At 40.7% G+C, this 19,716-nt stretch overlaps 1 protein-coding gene across 5 annotated transcripts; it reads left to right on the forward strand.

Moving 5' to 3' along the window:
* Nucleotides 1–1,773: 1,773 nt before the first annotated feature.
* arnt (aryl hydrocarbon receptor nuclear translocator) lies at nucleotides 1,774–17,567 on the forward strand. 5 transcript variants are annotated; one of them, XM_030749471.1, is made up of 21 exons: nucleotides 1,774–2,121; nucleotides 2,698–2,791; nucleotides 2,946–2,984; nucleotides 3,065–3,115; nucleotides 3,314–3,361; nucleotides 4,002–4,215; nucleotides 5,850–6,063; nucleotides 6,159–6,261; nucleotides 6,351–6,416; nucleotides 6,546–6,631; nucleotides 6,802–6,878; nucleotides 7,293–7,427; nucleotides 7,543–7,617; nucleotides 9,435–9,586; nucleotides 9,793–9,915; nucleotides 10,384–10,462; nucleotides 12,997–13,187; nucleotides 14,426–14,621; nucleotides 14,798–14,996; nucleotides 15,081–15,202; nucleotides 15,291–17,567. In XM_030749471.1, the coding sequence occupies exons 1-21, from the start codon at nucleotides 2,085–2,087 to the stop codon at nucleotides 15,372–15,374; spliced, it is 2,385 nt and encodes a 794-aa protein (XP_030605331.1). In that variant the 5' UTR covers nucleotides 1,774–2,084; the 3' UTR covers nucleotides 15,375–17,567. The 5 variants fall into 5 exon arrangements, with proteins under 5 accessions (XP_030605331.1, XP_030605332.1, XP_030605334.1 ...); XM_030749472.1 differs by having other exon boundaries at nucleotides 14,801–14,996; XM_030749474.1 differs by lacking the exon at nucleotides 9,793–9,915.
* Nucleotides 17,568–19,716: the final 2,149 nt, after the last annotated feature.

Raw genomic sequence — 19,716 nt, forward strand, 5'->3', positions numbered from 1 at the left:
GGTGTGAATGTGAGCATGCATGGTTGTATCTCTGTGTTAGCACCATGATAGACCACCCGAGACAGGTGGTCTATCATGGTTGTATCTCTGTGTTAGCACCATGATAGACCACCTGTCTCGGGTGTACCCTGCCTCTTATCCCTGGGATAAGCTCCAACCCCCTGCAACCTGAATTGGACAAGCGTAATAAAACTTTTGTAAATACTAGAAAAAACAGAACTTTTTTGTTATTTATTGAATGCCAACAATAAAATAAAAATTTAAAAAAAACCTCAATTTCTGTCTTTTTTGGTTTATTTACTACATAGTTTAGTGTATGACAGGCAATGGGTGATGTCTCTGCTAGTAAGACTGTAAAACTAAGGAAAATATAGCTGTGCCCTCTTTCTTTGCAGTTTTCACATTTTCCAAAGCTATTCAGTGTGGGTCACTTTGGGCCATTTGGCCGGCCCATTCTGGTCCCCAAGTTGTACATTTGTCACCCCTGATTTATACAGTTAGAAAATTACTGTGCTAAAGTACAATTTTGTACCATGCCCACTCCATTTCAGAGGGAAATACTGTACTTTCCATCTAACTAAGTTTATTTGCTGCATTTGTTTTCATACATTTTAAGTCTAAAGTTAGAGATTGTTGCAAAATAAAAAAAACACTTGTAAAGCGAATGATAATGCAGTATACAAAGTGTAGTGTAGACAACATGGCAACAACACTGAAATATTTACAATATCAAGAAAAATAGACCTTTTTACTGCACGCTGTTGAGAACCTTTAACAGTTTACCCAACCTGCGTAAAGCTATAATGCAGGACTGTCATTCAGAAAATAGCTTGACTTATGGTGTACTTTAATTTACATAGAAATGTTTCCATAATTTTCCATAATCAATTTAATCAAAGCTTGGTTTGATTAATTACTCAAGGAAGGTTTTTGGTAATAATCATTTCTGTACTTTATGTACCTAAACACTTTGTGTTTCCTTGTTTCTTTTTTCTTTGGTAAGTATATGTCATATTAACATTATGTTAAATCTATGTCATGTAAATATGACTGGAAACTTTTAGTTAATGCACAGAATAAAATATTTTGGAGGGACAGTATAAAGTGATCTATTTAAAGGTCTGTTCTAACAGTGCTGTGATATTTGATTTGTGTGGCATCTTAGAAACGCTCAGGTTGAGCAGTTTGCAGACAAAGTTAGAGAGGTGAGGCTGAGTTGGTTTGAACGTGTGCAGAGGAGGGATAGTGGATGAAGTGGACAAATGATGCTGAATATGGAGCTGCCGGGGCAAGAGGAAAAGAGGGAGACCACAGAGAAGATTGGTGTGACAGGTGAGGATGCAGCTGAAGGCAGATGATCTGCTGTGGCGACCCCTAAAGGGAGTAGCCAAAAGAAGAAGAAGAAGATATATTACAAGCACTAAACAAATAATCCAACCTTCAGAAACAAAAGCAGCGGTGCATAAACACCAATTTCTCTCTCTTTTTTTTTAAACCAGTCTTTTATCAAAACATTTACTGGAAAAATCTTCCACGTTCAGGGGCAGGAAGCAGGATTCCTGTTCACGGCTGTGCAGTTAAAGTCTGCAGTAACATTATGTGAGTGTTATTGTGTGACACGAGTTTCAGTCGAGCTGGTTATGTACTAAAAGCCCATCACATATGCATTATGTACCTTTGTCACGCGAAGCGGAGGAGCTGCAGTTCCCTTCGCTGCCAGCAGTTCGGGTATAGAGCAGTGACGTCACTGGTGTCGATACTCTGTAGCTTTAGTCCGACTGGCGAGAAACGCCATCTTAAGTTGACGGGGGTTTTAAACGGGGTGAAAACAGGAAAACGGGCACAGAGGGAGATAACCTGTTAGTTTGTAATTAAAATTACCAGAAGTATCTGTATTAGTGTTAATTATGGCTCGGGGAGATTCATAAACACAAAGGAAAAAAGCGCGATAAGTGAGGAAATCGGCAAGATACTAGTTAGCACTTAGCAGGTTAGCGAGCGAGCAAGGGGGAGGGGCGGGGTATTGAAGGTTTTTTTTTTTTTTTTTTTTTTTTTTTTTTTGGGAGAAGCTGAAGTTTTTGTTTATGTTATTCCACACGGACATGTCTTCTTCAAATGCAGGTAAGGTCAACTTGAAGTCACGGAGACGATGTAGTCGCACTGCATCATGCAGCCGTCAACTGCTGGTGAGGGATTTCTCGAGCGGGGCTTTAAGCAGACACTTTCCCAAAGATAGCGTGACAGCGTCGGCTAACTTAGCTCCGTAGCTCGGCTAGCCTTGTTACTGCATAAACATGCTAACTAGCACGTAGGAGCTAACTTTTAATGTGGATTTTTGCACCAGTAACTGAGCTGTGCTGAAGATCCCAACCTGAGTTAGGTGACTGTCAAGTTGCGATAGGCGGACTCTTCAAATGTTTCGTTTTCAGGCAATGCTGCGCACAAGATTGCATCTATATGATAGATGTAGCTTTATGCTTAGCTCAAGAGTCATGGCAGACACGAACCAAGGGAACATGGGGTTCATTTTCTGTATTGTAGCCGTGAAATCAAACCTTACGTTAATGTTAATTTGAGCTCCGTGAGGTGGTTTAGTTGGGGGTTTTTTTGTTTTTGTTTTTTAGTACATCAGGCACACTATTAAATCAGTTGTCATCTCGATCATTGCGCCTCTCTGTCGTCCTGTGTTATTAATAGAGTTGTCAGACGCAAATCTGGGTATGGGGGCCAGTGGGACCCAAACAAGTGGCGGGGCTGTTGTACCAAAAGGGACCAACAAAAGACGAGCTGCGTAAGTGTGTGTTACTGGTAATTTTTGTGCTGATGTATACATATTGTGTTATGCGCATTTGCTGACTGGCCAACTTTTGTTTCTGTTAGTTGTGGTTGAAAATTCTTGTCGGAATAAATGTGAGTCTGTGACTCTCTTGTTTCTTCTCTCGCAGGCTGGACTTTGATGATGTTGATGAAGGGAAGATGAGCAGGTTTGTTTCTCTAAGATATGTTGAATATCAAGGGTTTAAACTGGCTGCACTGCCTTTACCATCTCCCTGTTTCTCCTTAGGTTTGATGATGACACAGGAGGCTCCAGCAATGACAAAGAGCGCTTTGCCAGGTAGGAGGATGAATTTAGAAGAATAGATACGTGCAAAGGGAACATAGCAGATTTTTAATATAGCTGCAGCAGCTATCCCCATGCCTCGCTCCGCACTTCTTTTTTTTTTTTTTGTTTTTTTTTGTTTTGTAGTCTTACTCTTTTTCTTTTGGTAGTGATTTTTGGGCATGTTTTTTAGCGGGTTGGTTTCATTTCCAGGTTTTTGGAAGAAGATCAGAGTTTTGCAGATAAGGAAAAACTAGCCAGGTATGGCCTGTACCACTGTGGAAGGTTCCCTCCCCTGCTTGTATCCACATCAATATTGAATGCACTGATCAAATACTTCTCTGTCCCGCTGGGTTCCCAGCACATTGTGGTTTCAACAGCACAAAACTACCAGTATATTTTGCCGCTCTGCATCTGTTTTGGTGCTGTCAGAATGTTTTGCTTCTTTCCTCAAAGCGGCTGGTTTCCCCTTTAAACCCACCACTGTTATGTGTCACTAACTGCTACACTGTGTCTGAGTTAAGGACCTTTTTTCTCCAGTAATCCCTTCCTCTTCAGCAACTATCCTTTCTGTCTGTTTTTGTCTCCCTCGTCCCTCTCAGGTTAACTGAAGGGTCTTTCTCTTTCGGCACTTGCTCTCTTTTATCACACAAACTGGCCTTGAAAGACCGGGCTCTTTTGCTTTCTCACTTTCATTTTTATAGCTCATTGACTTCATGTTATTGTTTGACGCATCCATTACATGTTTCACCTTCTCTCACTCCCACCACTTGGTCCTGATTGGCATCTTTGCATTGTGACATAAACGCTAAAATGTACTCCATGTTGTCCACCCGCCCATCTTTTTCCCCCATCTCGATCCCTCCTCTCCACCTCTGCCACCCTCGTTTCCTCACTCCAGGGAGAACCACAGTGAGATTGAGAGGCGGAGGCGTAACAAGATGACTGCCTATATCACAGAATTGTCCGACATGGTGCCCACCTGCAGCGCACTAGCACGGAAACCAGACAAACTAACTATCCTGCGAATGGCAGTGTCCCATATGAAGTCTCTGAGAGGAAGCGGCAATACCAATGCAGATGGGTCATACAAACCTTCGTTTCTCACTGACCAGGTATGAGAAACAGAAATGTCTGCTAAAATTTGAAGAACCCTTACTGTGTCATTTTCAGGAGAGGCCACAATTAAATGACTACATAGCTACATGACTACTGCTTATGTAAGAATTGGTAATACAAAGGTTTCACAGTCACAGTGGAGCTCGCACTAAATCTGAGATCAGTAGAATTGTGGGAGACTGAAAGTAACACCTTGATAAATGTGTAAGTTATATGTGTTTTCTCACGTTGTGGCTGACGGTTGGCTTCTACTTTCAGTGACTTTCTTTATTAGGTAGTTGGTGTCGGCTGAATTAGTAATGTCAAAACTTGTGTTCATTTTTATTTTACCCATCTTTAATCCAGGCCCTTGTTCAATATGTAAATTTTTCATAAACAACTATTAATATGCCTTGTGTTCAAGTGAGCCTCATACACTTGTATATGAAACGTGTGTGTGTGTGTGTGTGCGCTCACACGCATGCGTGCTGTTAGCACTGGAAGGTGGGTGTGTGAATTTAGGGTTGTCTGTAGGTGGTGTTTGTGACTAAATTTATTACATAATAGTACTCACTAAAGTGATGATCTCCTTCATTTTGACGCTGAGTAACATGCTGCATCAGCTTCACCCCACTCTCACTGGGTATTGGTAGAATGGGATTTGATTGGCTCATATTTGAACTATCAGTGGGAGTGGGAAAGTTCAAGTCTGAAATGCGTGCATGCACATTGCTATAGTGGAAGAATCTACTACAAGAATTTGCTGTGTGGTGTTTTTATTGAGTATTCCAGGTTAGTGTGGGCTTACCAACCCAGAGAGTGGGTCTGGGAAGGTAGGCCTACCCCAAACCACTGAAAAAGCCCTTCACATCCTCATACATAAGATGTGAAGGGACGACAATCAGTGAGCGCATAATCAACATGTTGAGGTTAAGCAGAGACAAAAACATCAATGTGACAAGATGAAAGACTAAGACACACAGGTAAAACAAATATCTGCTAAGGGGCAAATGCAACCGGGGGGCAGGCAGGAGCAGCACCTTTTCACCTGAATATGATATAAGTCAAGATTTCTCTTTATTTTTCAAACAAAGTGGAAAGGAAGACAGATGATAGCAGTGCATGCTTATGCAGTTCTGCAGTACTTTGATCTAGGAAATGAATGAATGAATGTATGTCAGAGTAAAACTGATGTATGACCGCTAGAAACGTGTGAGTGTGAGAGATGATATGCACAGTGCAAAGGTGCAGCACATTTCAGTGACATTTAAAACACAATTTGATGGTTTCAAATGGATCTAAAATTCATATATAGATGTTTGGATGGACTGTAACCTCACACTAGATTGTGCTCAGTTGTTACTCTTGCCTGATGGGTTCTTAGTTTTAGACTTGTTGGTTGTTTGGTAACATACCTAGATGAAACCATCAGGTTTGAAGTCTACCTATTAAATAACCAGGTAGCCAATGCCTGTATACACTCTCCCCATAGAAGTGTGTACAGTGTATAAGCAAGTGGTTGCTCTCAATTTAGAGAACAAAACAAAACAAAAGAAGGATTTCCTGCATTTGCACAAAGACTTTAGATTGATGCCTCCACGACAGACCTTTGATCTTCACTGCTTGCTCTTTGATGCTGTCTTGTCCGTAGGAGCTGAAGCACCTCATCCTGGAGGCAGCTGATGGCTTCCTGTTTGTGGTGTCATGTGAGACGGGGCGCATTGTTTATGTCTCTGACTCCCTGACCCCCGTCCTCAACCAGTCACAGTCTGATTGGTTGGGCTCCTCCCTGTATGATCAGCTCCACCCAGATGATAAAGACAAGCTCCAGGAGCAGCTCTCGACTGCAGAGAATAACAACACAGGTATAAAAAAACAGAGTAGTAGAGTGTCACAGTGATGAGGGAAAATGTGTGTTTCCTTTGTGAGCACAGTTTAGTGTTGTCTTTGCCTACAAAAGGGAGGATGTTGGACTTAAAGACAGGAACAGTGAAGAAGGAGAGTCAGCAATCTTCAGCTAGAATGAGTATGGGAGCTCGGCGATCATTCATCTGCAGAATGAGGTGACCTACAGTTAATGATATTGTTTGTTCACTGTATTGAAACGTGGTGGCATGCACAGGTTCATGTGGTGGTCTGTTTGTGTTTGCAGGTGTGGCACGTGTCCAGTGGAACCAATGTCAATGAACAGACTGCACTTTCTTAGGAATAGGAACAGGTGATCAAAACCAAAAAAGATCTCCTTTAACAATTTGAATGAATGAATTTATTGTGCAGAGAACAAGCATACCTGATTATACGCAATGTGGAAATTGATATTTTCATTGTCTTTACTTCTTCACCTAAGAAATGGTTTAGGTGCAGCCAAAGAAGGGGAGACACAGTACGTAGTGGTGCACTGTACAGGATACATAAAGTCCTGGCCCCCTGCAGGTAAAACAAGTAATTCTGGGTCTTTAGATACACAATCTTCTGTTATATTTGCGTCATTGTGTTGAAAAGACCTTTTTAAGATGCTTACAATCATAGAGCTAGAGAAATAACTTTAATCCCTTATATTTTTTTGCTGATGTCTACACAAGTTTTCCATGTTTGTCTTTCAGGAGTATCATTAACAGACGATGAAGCAGACAACACTCAGGGGAGTCGCTACTGTCTAGTTGCCATTGGGAGATTACAGGTACAGTGGATGTCTTGTGTATGAAGATGTGCATGTCTGTTTTGCTGAGAAGCAATTTAAAACACGCTCATCATGCTTGTTGATAACAAACTGCAATAACCTTTGACCCTTAAATCATCTGAACATGAATAAAGCCACCTGTACAGCTGGTGGGAGCATCATTTATTAGGTAGAAGAGAGAGCATTTTCACTTTTTAATAGTCTTATCTAAAGTTGATTTTGGACTGTTAGTAGAAATAATTGTGAAATATTGATATGATTAAGAACTTCTGCATTTTGTTTTGTTCTGTTATTCCTAGAACAAAAACTGAACTGAAACTGATTATGGAAAAAATATAATTAATCTTACTCATGCTCATTATAACTTTTAAATGACTTGTTTCGTTTGCCTCTTGCTGTTTCACTCTTCTACAGGTTACTAGTTGTCCAGGTGATACAGACCTCAATGCAATCAGCGTTCCCGTGGAGTTCATCTCCCGCCACAACTGTCAGGGCATGTTCACCTTTGTAGACCACCGCTGCTTGCCTGCTGTTGGCTATCAGACCCAGGTAAACATAGCTGGCTGAAGTTCAAGGGTCGCATTGCATTTCCTCAAAAATGCTTTATGTCAGAAGTTTGTATTCATGTCTTGTAAACTAATCATATTTTCTGCTGCTGTTGCAGGATTTGCTGGGGAAGAATATCCTAGACTTCGCCCACCATGAAGATCAGGGCTTATTAAGAGACAGCTTCCAGCAGGTGAACTAAAAACTGTTATCTCTTGTCTTTAATTTAGCATTGCAGTTCTATAATTGGGGATGCACTGATCCAACATTTTCCAGTTCCAATATGAAGCACATACCTTGCCTTTGGGTATCTGCTGATACAGTGTTAGCTGTGTTAAATTTATACAATGTCAGGAGACCATTCTTATCTACAAGGTGCCATCAGGCTTGACTTCAAAAACACTGCTTTCCTAACTCTGTAAACTAAAATGCAACAAATAAATACGGCCACAAATATACAGTTATTGAATTTACTGGACCAAGATAAATAAATAAATTTTAAAAATGTATTCACCTAATGCCTTAGTCACATAGACCTAGAAATCAGTCGGCAATGAAGTGGTTGCTGGGGGAAAATGTGTATTCCCTGACCAGTTCGCATGAAGTTGCTGGACATTGTTGGCTGTTGCTGGGTGAAGTTGGTCACAAAAACCTGCTTGTGATTGCTTTGGTCACTAGCAGATGGTCTTGATTGCCCATAGTTTGCATGGAATACAGTTTCACTGCTGCTTGGTGAATAGTTTTCAAACAAGTTGGATGTCAGTGTGCTGCCGTATACCTCTTTATAACCAATTTCATGCTCGCAGTAAAGAGCAACCTCCAGCAACTACCGCCAACCAGTCAGGAGAATACACATTTCTCCCCTAGCGACAAGTTGTTGCCAGATGGTTGCCATTTGATCTCTAGGCCTGTGTGACTGAGGCCTGATCTTTTCAGTACTGTGCCCGTCATTAGACTCCTGAATTCTTCTGTCCCTGTTTGTTTCTCTTTTCCCTGCTCTCACTGTGAGTGTACCTGCTCCAAACGTAACAAGGTAATAAGTGAAAGAGAGGAGCTGACACTGCAGTTTGAGCCTTTCAGTTGTGTCCACTCACGCTACCACTGTTTGTAGTTAAGTGATAAACATTTAACATAGAAAGAAAAGCATTTCAGACATTGTGTACCATGTCTGAAACACCTCCAAACTGCTGACCCATGGCTATTAGCTTCCTACCCGGCTCTCCTGCTAGCAAATGGTGCACTGCTGCTGGCATGTAGTGAAGTAAACCCAGAGCAACATAACATTTAATAGATTGGCCTGTTTGATTTCAGCTGTAGAAACAGACCTCTTCAGGGTTGCATCAGGAAGGACATCGGACTTAAAACTCTACCAAATCAATAGTGATGATGAGAGAGCGGCCAAAAATAGCTTTTAGTATGGATAAACTGTTGTTGGTGTACTCTGGAGCAACAAAAGACTTCTCCAACACCACTTAGATATGTGAACTTTAAGGAATTGGATTCATGTTTCCTGTAGTTGTATTTGAGAAACACAATTTATTTAATCTGAATAATGTGAACGAGATTTCAGTGAAAACTAATTTGCAGTTTGGACATTTATTTGTTTAACTACATATATTTAAATGTACAGGTCTGCGTGTGCAAAATGGGGAAAGCATTGTTGCAAGAGTAGTGTAGCAAAAATGAAAGATAAGATCTAAGAACATTCAAAGTAAATGATGCAAATTCAGACTAAAATTGAAACTGACCATATATGTGTAAACCTTCTATCTTGCAGAGCAGTTGCCTGATTGTTCCTGTTGCAAGGGAGAATGTTCTGTCATTATAGACAGAACATTTTACATAGTCTGTAACATAACATAGTCTGTCTGCACCACCAGTTTCGGTCGTAGATACTGTTGTAACCTGATATCTCCAAGTCACTCTGTTTCTTTGTATGTGCATGTAAGCCCTGTGCTATGAAAACACCACAATATGAATGTTTGGCTTGTTGGACATGTGTGTCCACAGGTGATTAAGCTGAAGGGTCAAGTTCTGTCAGTGATGTTTCGGTTTCGCACCAAAACGAGAGAATTCATCTGGATGCGAACCAGCTCCTTCACCTTCCAGAACCCGTTTTCAGAGGAAATCGAGTACATCATCTGTACCAATGTCAACGTCAAGTGAGTCAAACTGACATGATTACGCAATCAACTGTGTCAAATAATGAAAGCATTGAAGTTTCACTGTGCCTGTGAAACATTCCTGTGTCAACGGTTACAGTTCCTCTTGCACCCACAACTACCACAGCCTCTTTTAATAAACCACACACTGATCACTCTCTCCCAACACTTCTCCTCTGCACCCGTCAATAATTGTGGGGCAGTAGAAACTCGACTCAGGACCCCCTCACTCCCATCTCCTCCCCCGGGGGTTCGATGCCCCCCTCCTTGGGTCAGAGCAGCCCAAGTGGTCCTCCTGTAGTGCTCAGCCCGGGCCAGATGGCCACCAGGTGAGACCAGGCTTGACCTGCCTATCCCCCCCACCCCTGCATGGGAGAACAGGGGCTGTTTCTTCATGGGAGAATTCTGCTACTACTAGCAATCTACAGTCCTTCTGTTTTGTTTTGTTTTTTGTTTGTTTCTCATTTCCCTCTCTGGGTCGCTCTTGCTTCCTTCATTTCTGTAGTGTCTGAATAGTGGTGCTAAAATAGAGCATGTCTTATTTTTCTTGGTTAGTATTAAATGTACTTTAAAGAAGTGAGCTTTTAATCTAGGTGGTGTGGCATGTTAGCTGTATGGATTCTCACGTTCTTCTCCTGACACCTTTTATGTTACCGCGGTGGATGGTGGCGGGTTGAGTGCTAGTTTGTCAGCAGGTGTTTGGGATTTGTCACACAACAGTGGAGTGTATGAGAATGAAAATTAGGATGTTTTAGGCACACTTCAATTAACGCACTTTTTCTCTTTTGCTTTTTCAGGCAGTTACAACAGCAACAGCAGGGCGACCTGGAAGGACGAGATGGCCCATATGAATCAGGCTCAATCACTCACCCACAGGTCAGGGAACACAAATTTACTGCTTTATTTTAAGCTTTTTTTTTTCTTTTGGGTTATTTGCTTTAGTGACTAATGAAGGCTCTTTTTATAGAAACAGTAGCAGGATGAGAATTGTTTTGCTTTCCAGGAAAACACATTGTTGGAAGAGTTTTCGCAACTTCCTTATGACTGCCTGCTATTCTTGGTTCAATTAACTGCAACACTTTCCGTTGTAATACTTAGTCATTTAAAGCAGGGATATGGACAATTTTGACATTATATATATATATATATATATATATATATATATATATATATATATATATATATATATATATTTATTTATTTATTTTTTCCCGACCTGCATGAATCATGCTGATCTGTTAGATATTATATGCCAATCACAATAAACTAGATTCCAACACCGTGTCCCTCATAATTGTTGGGTTTTCCAGTCAATTTAGTGCTGACTTTTTGAGAACTGACCACAGAAGAAAAAAAACATTGCAGCAGTTCCACAATCACATTGAAAAGTAAAGTGTCTATAGGGAGTAGCTAAAGCAGGTCAATATTTACTTGTTCTTACATCTGAATAAATGCTGGAAGCGGTGACATCAGTTAAACTGTAACTCCTGTGGATCTGTGCCAGTATTGGCTACTAAAACAACAGAGTATTCACAACCAACTGAAACCAGCTGCCGGTGGTAGAACGCATGTTTATTTGATGGTCTGTGTTCACAAGCAGCTGCTTGTGTTGGCAGCATCAGTTTTTACATTGCCCACCTCTTACTGCAAAATGACCGTCAGTGTGCAGATTTTATTGGTCAGACTGGCAGCATAGGACGGTTGTTGGGTGTTTTTGATGTTACCAGCTAATATCTAGCAAATAGGTTACAAATACCTGAACTTGAGAGGCATCCCGTTCTTAATCCATAGGGGTTAATGTTGGTGCACCATTTGCAGCAATAATAGCTTCAAGCCTCTGGGGAGGCTTTCCGCAAGGTTTACGAGTGTGTTTATGGGAATTTTTGACCAATATCTTCCAGAGGCACACATGTGAGGTCAGACACTGATGTTGAATGAGAGCCTGGCCTGCAGTCTCTGCGGTAATTCATCCCCAAAGGTGTTCTATCAGGTTGACGTCAGGACTTTGTGCAGGCCAGTCAAGTTCTTCCACACCAAACATGCTCATTCATGTCTTTATGGACCTTGCTTTGTTCTCTGGTACGCAGTCGTGTTGGAACAGGAAGGGGCCATCTCCAAAGTGTTCTTGCATGAAATTGTCAAAAATGCCTTGGTATGCTGAAGCATTAAGAGTTCCTTGCACTGGAACTAAGGGGCCGAGCCCAACTCCTGAAAAACAATTCCACACCATAATCCCCCCCTCCACCAAACTTCACATTTGGCACAATGCAGTCAGATGAGTACTGTTCTCCTGGCAACCGCCAAACTTAGACTCATCCATCAGGTTGTCAGACAGAGAAGCGTGTCTCAACTGCTCTAGAGTCCAGTGGCGACATGCTTTACACCACTGCATCCAGTTCTTTGGATTGCGCTTGGATGCAGCTGCTCAGCCATGGAAACCCATTCCATGAAGCTCTCTACGCACTCATTTTGAGCTAATCTGAAGGTCACATGAAGTTTGGAGGTTTGCAGCAATTGACTCTGCAGAAAGTTGGCGACTTGTGCAGACTATGCACCTCAGCATCTGCTGACCCCCCTTTGTGATTTTTCATGACCTACCACTTCATGGCTGAGTTGCTGTCATTCCCAATGGCTTCCACTTTTTTATAATACCACTAACAGTTGACTGTGGAATATTTAGTAGCGAGGAAATTTCACGACTGGACTTGTTGCACAGGGGGCATCCTATCATGGTTACACGGTGGTATTCACTGAGCTCCTGAGAGCGACCCATTCTTTCACAAATGTTTGTAGAAGCAGGTGCTTCATTTTATACACATACGGCCATGGAATTCAGTGGTTTCAATGGGTGAGTGAATACTTTTGACAAAACATTGTATGTCTTTTTCTTTTTAGACTTTAGGTGCACTGCTGCTGGCGTAAGGAGAGAGAATGATTTAGGCCATCATAAGTACATAAGTAGATAACGTCTGTACATCTAAAGGGAAACAGTTTAGTCATAACATTTGCCTGGTTTTACCATTTTCTTTGTCTGGGATTTGTTGGCCAATTTTGACATCCTTAATGATTATCTTTTTGTTATCCTCATTCTACTGTGACTAGATCTATTGTAGACCAAATTGACCAACTGATAAAAGGTTGGGCAACTATATTATGTTTGTTCACTCTGTCCATTCTTGCTGTATGTTTGTCCATGTCCAACTTGGAAAAGCGACCTATCCTGTACATCTGAGCTATTAAGCCTTTACCTTGGGATGGGCTGCAGCCATCATTTATTTCCATTATTGATTACCACAAATGTTCACGATTTAATTTTTGAGCCTGTTCGTCACCATTTATACACTTCCCGAATGCAACTCCTGACTGACATTTTTTTTTTTTTTTTTTTTTTGGGGGGGGGTGGGCTTCAGATGCCAGTGCAAGCAGTGACAGCAGCAGGGCCGGACCACAGCAAGAACATTGAGAAGCCAGAGCTCTACCCCTCACTCTTCCAAGGACAAGATCAGACAAAGGGCCTTCCCTCCTCTACCTCTGCTGTAGCCGCTCAGATCTATGCCCCAAACAGCAACTTCGCTCCTGGTCGTTCTAGCGACGCATACAGGTAGGAAGTCTTTTGTGCCCGTATGAGTACATGTACAACTGATCTTAAACCTCAAGGCAGCTCAGTCATTGTGACTGTGGCTTCTGTTGTGTACTATCACATTTGAACACGTTTACTTTGAGAGATTTAATCTCAGTTACGTAAGTCACTAAGTATGTAGTTATTTTTTGCATAAATGAGCATTGTTTCTAAGTTCCTTTAGTTATCGTGTTAACTTGTAATATGACGTAAATAGTTTGTTGTCACTTTGGGAAAATTGAGATGTAAAGTTAATGCTGTAAACCTCACTGTAGTAAAAATTTTGAAATGTTTGTTGTCTACCAACTAGTTTGCATGGCAAATCAGATGCTAATTTACATCAGCAGCTCATGTGGAAAACTCCATTATTCCAGTTTTGAATCTTCCACTGTGTCTTGTCCAGATGAAGGAAGATGGGATTAAAGGCTTTAAGTGGGTGCAGAAGGTGCCTGGCAAATATGTTTATAGGTCCCTTCAAAATCTGCTCTCCAAAACATGAAGTAGTTACACTCCTTGTTCTGCTGACTTTAAATATAATTTGCTATCATTTTTATGTGTAGTGAATGGTTTCTATTTTTATTTCAGTAGATTTCCTGCAACACTGAATAAATCATAATATAAAATGTGGCATATATAGCCTGTCATAACAAAATATTGTATGTGTGTAGAGATAGAATATGGGCTGAGAAATGGATCAGCACAAATACACTATCTACAATAGCAAGACCAAGCTGCTATGGTCAGAAAGCCAGATGATGGAATAAAATGAAAGATTTTCCAACCTGTTTGAAGTTCTCTCCGTGTTATCACATCATCAAACTTGCTAAAAGGCCATGAGTAAGTCCTTAATCATCACTGTATCCCTGAGATATGTATTAGTAGGAGCGCTTAACCACTGGTATTACATACAGGCACTTATGGATGTCACTTATGGTAACTTCCATGTTTCTTCCATAGTTTGCGTTTTCAGAGGCCTAAAAAAAATTAAGTTGTTTGTCCAATCTAAATCTGGCAATGAAGCAGCAAAAATGTTGACATGCAGTGATGTTAACAGCAGTTATTGTCCTTCAAATGTATGTGCATCACAACATTAGTGAGGAGATGCAGACAAAGCCAGAACACTATAACGCATCTGAAAGTTATATACACATAGACATTATGGCTGATTATTGGGCTCTGATTTTTATTTTGTCCTTGTGTGTGCCATCAATTTCCTCCAGACCAGTCAGTATGAATCAACAGATGCCTCAGCCCACTCACTCAGCGTCAGCAGGGCAGATGCTGGCTCAGATGACTCGTCAGAATGGAGCCCCGCAGTCAGTTACCCAATCCAGCACTACCAGCCCCCTCCATGGAGGCCCAGCAGGAGGATGGCCTGGGGCTGGACCTGCAGCCAGACCACAATTTAATAACCAGGTAAACTAGTACAATGAAATTTAGAGTCTAGTTTTGTGTTTAGTCATTCTTCATTCACAAAATAAGCAGATAATATCAAGAATAATGTGTTTATGTGTCTGGTTGGTTATTGATCACATACTTGACAATACTTAACAGCTAGCAAATGAAGAAGTCACTGTTTCTATTCTAACCAGCAGGTAGCTCCCCAGGCAGCAAAGACAATGTCACCACCATTTACTCCCATGGGAGGGTTTGGAGGTGGCTCTTCTAATACTTTCAGCCAGATGCCTACAGGTGCCGCTCCCATGCCTACAGGTGCTGCTCCCACCCCTACCAGCGGTGCAAACTACCCGCAAATCAATGCTCGTGCCAGCCTCAACAACAACGGTTTTGGTAGGTTGTGTGCATATTGTGTGCGAGTCTCTGTCACTTTAGTTATACTGGTCCATAGTCTCACTCTTCTCTGCTTTGTACCAGATGGCTCTCAGTCTGGGGCACAGTTCCCCCCTCGAGCAGCTGAGGCAGTGTGGCCCCAGTGGCAAGGCCAGCAGCATTCACAGAGTAATTCAGAGCAGGGGAACCAGCAAGACATGTTTCCTGTGAGTGACACATGCTTATTCACTTTCAAATGTTGTTTTACCTTTGTATTTGGTGACACTTAAAATAAATTTGTTTCTTTTGACTCAGGATGTGCTGTCCATGTTGGACCAGCCTGCCAACTTCAACAACGAGGACTTTGAGATTCCTATGTATACGCCATTTAACGAGTGACCTGGACAGTACTTCTGGGCTACCCCTTTGTATTCTTGCCTGGTTTTGACCTCACAGTTTCTTAAATTTAGCTCTTCTGCTCATCTGTTCTTCCTGCTCCTGAGAGTAGCACTCTGCCCCTTCTTTGCATGGCTTTAGCTGCAAGACAGTTAAGGATGGAAGGATAAAGTTGAATACATATTATGTAAGGGAGAAAACTTAAGAATTTGCTACTGACTAAAAGATTATTTTAACAATATACAGCCATTGTAAGAGAATTCTCTAGCTAGCACTGCCCAAAGCTCAACAATCCATATTGTAGATATGTGATATACAATATATATATGAATATATATATATATATATATAAAAATATATAAAACGCACAATCTCACAACCACACTTGAATAGCCTTCACAAAACCATTCTCCTGTACTCTGGTAAATGGAAATTAAAAATGGAAGTACTCACACACACAAAGGCCTTTTATCCTAATGTATTCATGGTTTTTCTCAGGCATTTTTTAAGAGTGTGTTTTACTATTTTAGCCTTAGGCATGTAGACTAATCACTCCAGTCACTGATTTAAACTCTCGGGAAATTGCAGGGATATACAGCGTTTGTGATTTTTTTTTTTTTTTTTTTTCTTCTCAGTTCTCAGCTAATGTCACTCTGTTTTCTATCCACAGCATGTCTCTGCATGGCTGAACTGCTTTCATACAGTGTGTGTCCATTGCGTAGATTTTTATTGTGTAGTTTTCCATGTACAAAGTTGGCCTCACCTGTAAATTCATTTATTTTCCCTTTTTGTGAATCACGTGAGTTTTTTTCTTTGTGTACTTCAACACATTACAGTGGCTTACATACAGGTTTTTTCTTTTACAGCGTCCATTGGAAACGTATACAGTCTATTTTTCTTTGCCTAGATAGACATAGATACAGTATGCACGTGTTAATGTTTGTTAAATGGATGCATACAGTATCATAATCAACTCAATCTTCTAAGGTTTTTGCCTTGCTTGATTTACTTCTTTCTGCTTCCCTGATTACTCATTAATTACAGGCTTTTGTACTCATTTTATAAGAGAAATATTTTTTAAAAATCACAGCAATAATTAACAAGCAGGAATTCTGTACTTTTCAAGCCATTTTTATTGTTACATTTCCTTTAAATGTTTTGAAATGGATACGTGTGATTTTATCTAAATGTCTATAAGATTGTTCGATCTCTTGACCTATCCATTAACCCTTCTCTGACTGGTATTTTATTAATGGTTTAATCAGGGTATTCAGGATTAAAATGGAATCAACAAAGATAAAACTGATATAAGTGAGAATGTCTGTCTACATATTTATCTATCTATATATTTTTTAATCAGTGTTTTGTCCTTGTGCTTTTTACACTTGGACTACAACTGAGTTTTTTTGGCAAATTCCTTTTCTACCAGAATGTCTCGTGATGAAAGGCAGCGCTTCAAAGATGATTTAATGTTTAATATGTGGAGTTTAAAGTTGACCCGTGGCGTTAGGTTCCCTTGTTTGTGTGTAACATGCACACGGTCACGATAAGAGATTATGTCATTGTATGTAAACCCATGTAGATATCTGCCCAGGCTTCATCTTGCAGAGGATGGTATGTTGGTGACTGTTTTGTCTTTGTTAATGATGAAAACCTCTTTGGTTACTCTGTATCCATTTTTTTCCCCCCTCACTCATAGAAACACAAATATATAAATATACTGTATAGGTATATGAAATTTTAAACAAGAGAAAAATATGTTTTTGGTTTTGTATTAAATTGTTATAATGTCCAACATGAAAGTGTTTTATTGTAATTTGAAATGGACATTTTTTTAGTTATGGTGGGTTTCTATTTTATTATGTTCATTTTCAGCTCCAGGTTTTGATTCTTTACTAAAGTCACTTTGTGCGAGTGACAATTCAGTATCATCTTTATTTTATACTGATCCTTGGTGCAACCCCTCAGTTCATACAGTATCTGAATCGAGTTGCTTTAGCACCGTCCTCCCTCTCCTGTCAAGCCAACTTTATTCTGATTGGCCGCCCCTCTCAAAGAAAAGTTTTGAAAAGTTGGTTGAGCATCTTTGCTCACAGCCAAAGCTGTGACCCTGAGTTGACTATATTAAAGATATGCTTGATGAAAGTCAAGATGTGTTTGAAGTGCAGACTTTTGTCTTTTATTCAAGACATTTAACAGCAATATTTTATTAATTGGGAATTAAAGCCATTTTAAACACATTGCCCTCAAAAGTAGTGGATTAACAAGTTTAAAATGATTCTTTTAATATTTTAATTGGATGAAAACCCTTTGCAGTCAGTGACTGCCTGAAGATGCTCTGCCAGGCTGTTACTGCAGCCACCTTCAGCTGTTTGCGGGCCTCTGAATTCAGGTTCGTCTTCAGTAAATGAAAAGCTGCTCTATTGGATGGAGATCAGGTGACTGACTAGACCATTTGCAGTATGGTTTGGGACATTATCCATTTGTACTGTGAAGCACTAACCAATCAGTTTTGCTGCATTTGGGTGAATCTGAGCAGAGAGTATACCCCTGTACACTTCAGAATTTATTCCGCTACTTCTGTCAGCAGTCACATTAAACACCTGTGACCCGGTTTCACTGGCAGCCATACATTCCCATACCGTAACATTACCTCCATGTTTGACATAGTGCAGTGTCCCTCAAGTTGTATCTTGTTGTAAACGCTTTATTTTCATCCGTGGAGGCGACTATTAATTGTAGACTGACAATGACGCACAGTGGTGGAGCGATTAGCATTGTTGCATCACTGCAAGCTAACTCCTAGGTTGAACCCTGAGTGAGTGGAATTTGCATGTTCTCCTTGTTCCTGTGTGGGTTCTCTCCAGATACTCTGGCTTCTTCCCACAGTCCAAAGACGTGCATGTTAATTGTTAATTGGTGACTGAATTGACCGTAGATGTGAGGTACATAAAGTGTTTGAAGTGTATTAAAGCACCCCATGAATGTATGGCTTGTGGTCTAAAGTGATTTGCGTCATCAGTAAGTCTAGAAAAATGTTGAATGTGAGTAGAGTGCACATCATGCACTTTAGTTGCTTTCTTTTGGTGGTGCTGAGCAGGTCAGTGCGTTCATTCTTTTTAACCAGTTGACGTTATTGGACACGCCTACATTTTTTTGCTATCTCTGATAGGTTTATTTGGGTTTTTCGGCCTAATGATTTCTTCTTTCACTTGCATCCACATCTCTTTGGACCTCATATTGAGAGTTCTAGTAAAAAGCTAACAAATGAAAGTTCATTTTGAATCAAGAAATGGAAGATTGTGTATAAAAACTGTAATTCTTCAACAGCTAATACAGTGCTTTTCCTTTTCTTCAGGTATGCAAATTGATCTTGTTTGTTTTTTTGTGGTGCTGCACAGAGGCAAAATTACAAATAATATCTCAAATATAGGAGCTGTTTATGATAATGGTCTCTCTTAGTTACTTCCATTCTTGCATTTGCCTTCTTTAAACAGTTCTGTGTTCTTATTTGCAGAAGAAACAAAAGCTGCCTCTCTCTGGATTGTATCCGTTTTCTTTCCTCTTTCTGTGTATGAGTGAAGACTGAGAGATCTGTGGGTATCTCCTGGGATCAGGTTCCACCTTCGTCCTTCCCTCCTCTCTTTCACAGGCCGGGGGTGAAAACGGATGGAAGTAATGCTGCAACTCGTCTAAAACAGGTTTACAATGTCAGCTCTGCAGTCTTTGGGTTGCACTTGAGTGGCAGCGTGTGCTGTAAATCTTGTTTTCCTGGTATCGTTTCAACAAATTCGTACTCTTTGCCAGACTTTTTACCCGGATCCACTGTTATTTACGCAGAGTCACTTTACTCATTGTGCGTGTGTGCGTGTCTGTTGGTGGCATCAGAATACAAGCAATCTGCATTTTTTTGGTCAGGATCAGTTTCCAAACCCTCTCAAGTGGATTACCACTAAGGCATCATGTCCTCTTTCTCCTTTTCAACCCCCTTTCCCCGCCCTTTTCTCTGCATCTTGACCATCCTCTACTCTCACCCTCATCCTCTAATCTTTCCATCTCTTTTAGGCCATAAAATGGCCCAAACTTCTCACGGCTGTGCGGGAGGGCTTGTGGTGCAGTAGATGGAGAATCTCAGTCTGTACACTTGAGAAAGATGTGACAACTTTCTGCCACGTTGTCATGTGTCCACACCTTGCACTGAGAGCCTGCTAAGGTGTAATCTCCTGTAAAGGTCTCATCTCCTGAAGAGATGCCTCAGTGTTCTAATCTCAGGAACGACCCAGTTGTTACCAAACTCCTACTTATTAACTATTCATTGAACACACGGTTGCCAAATGGGACTCTG

The sequence above is a fragment of the Archocentrus centrarchus genome, chromosome 16 (genome assembly GCF_007364275.1).
Source record: "Archocentrus centrarchus isolate MPI-CPG fArcCen1 chromosome 16, fArcCen1, whole genome shotgun sequence".
Classification (NCBI taxonomy): domain Eukaryota; kingdom Metazoa; phylum Chordata; class Actinopteri; order Cichliformes; family Cichlidae; genus Archocentrus; species Archocentrus centrarchus.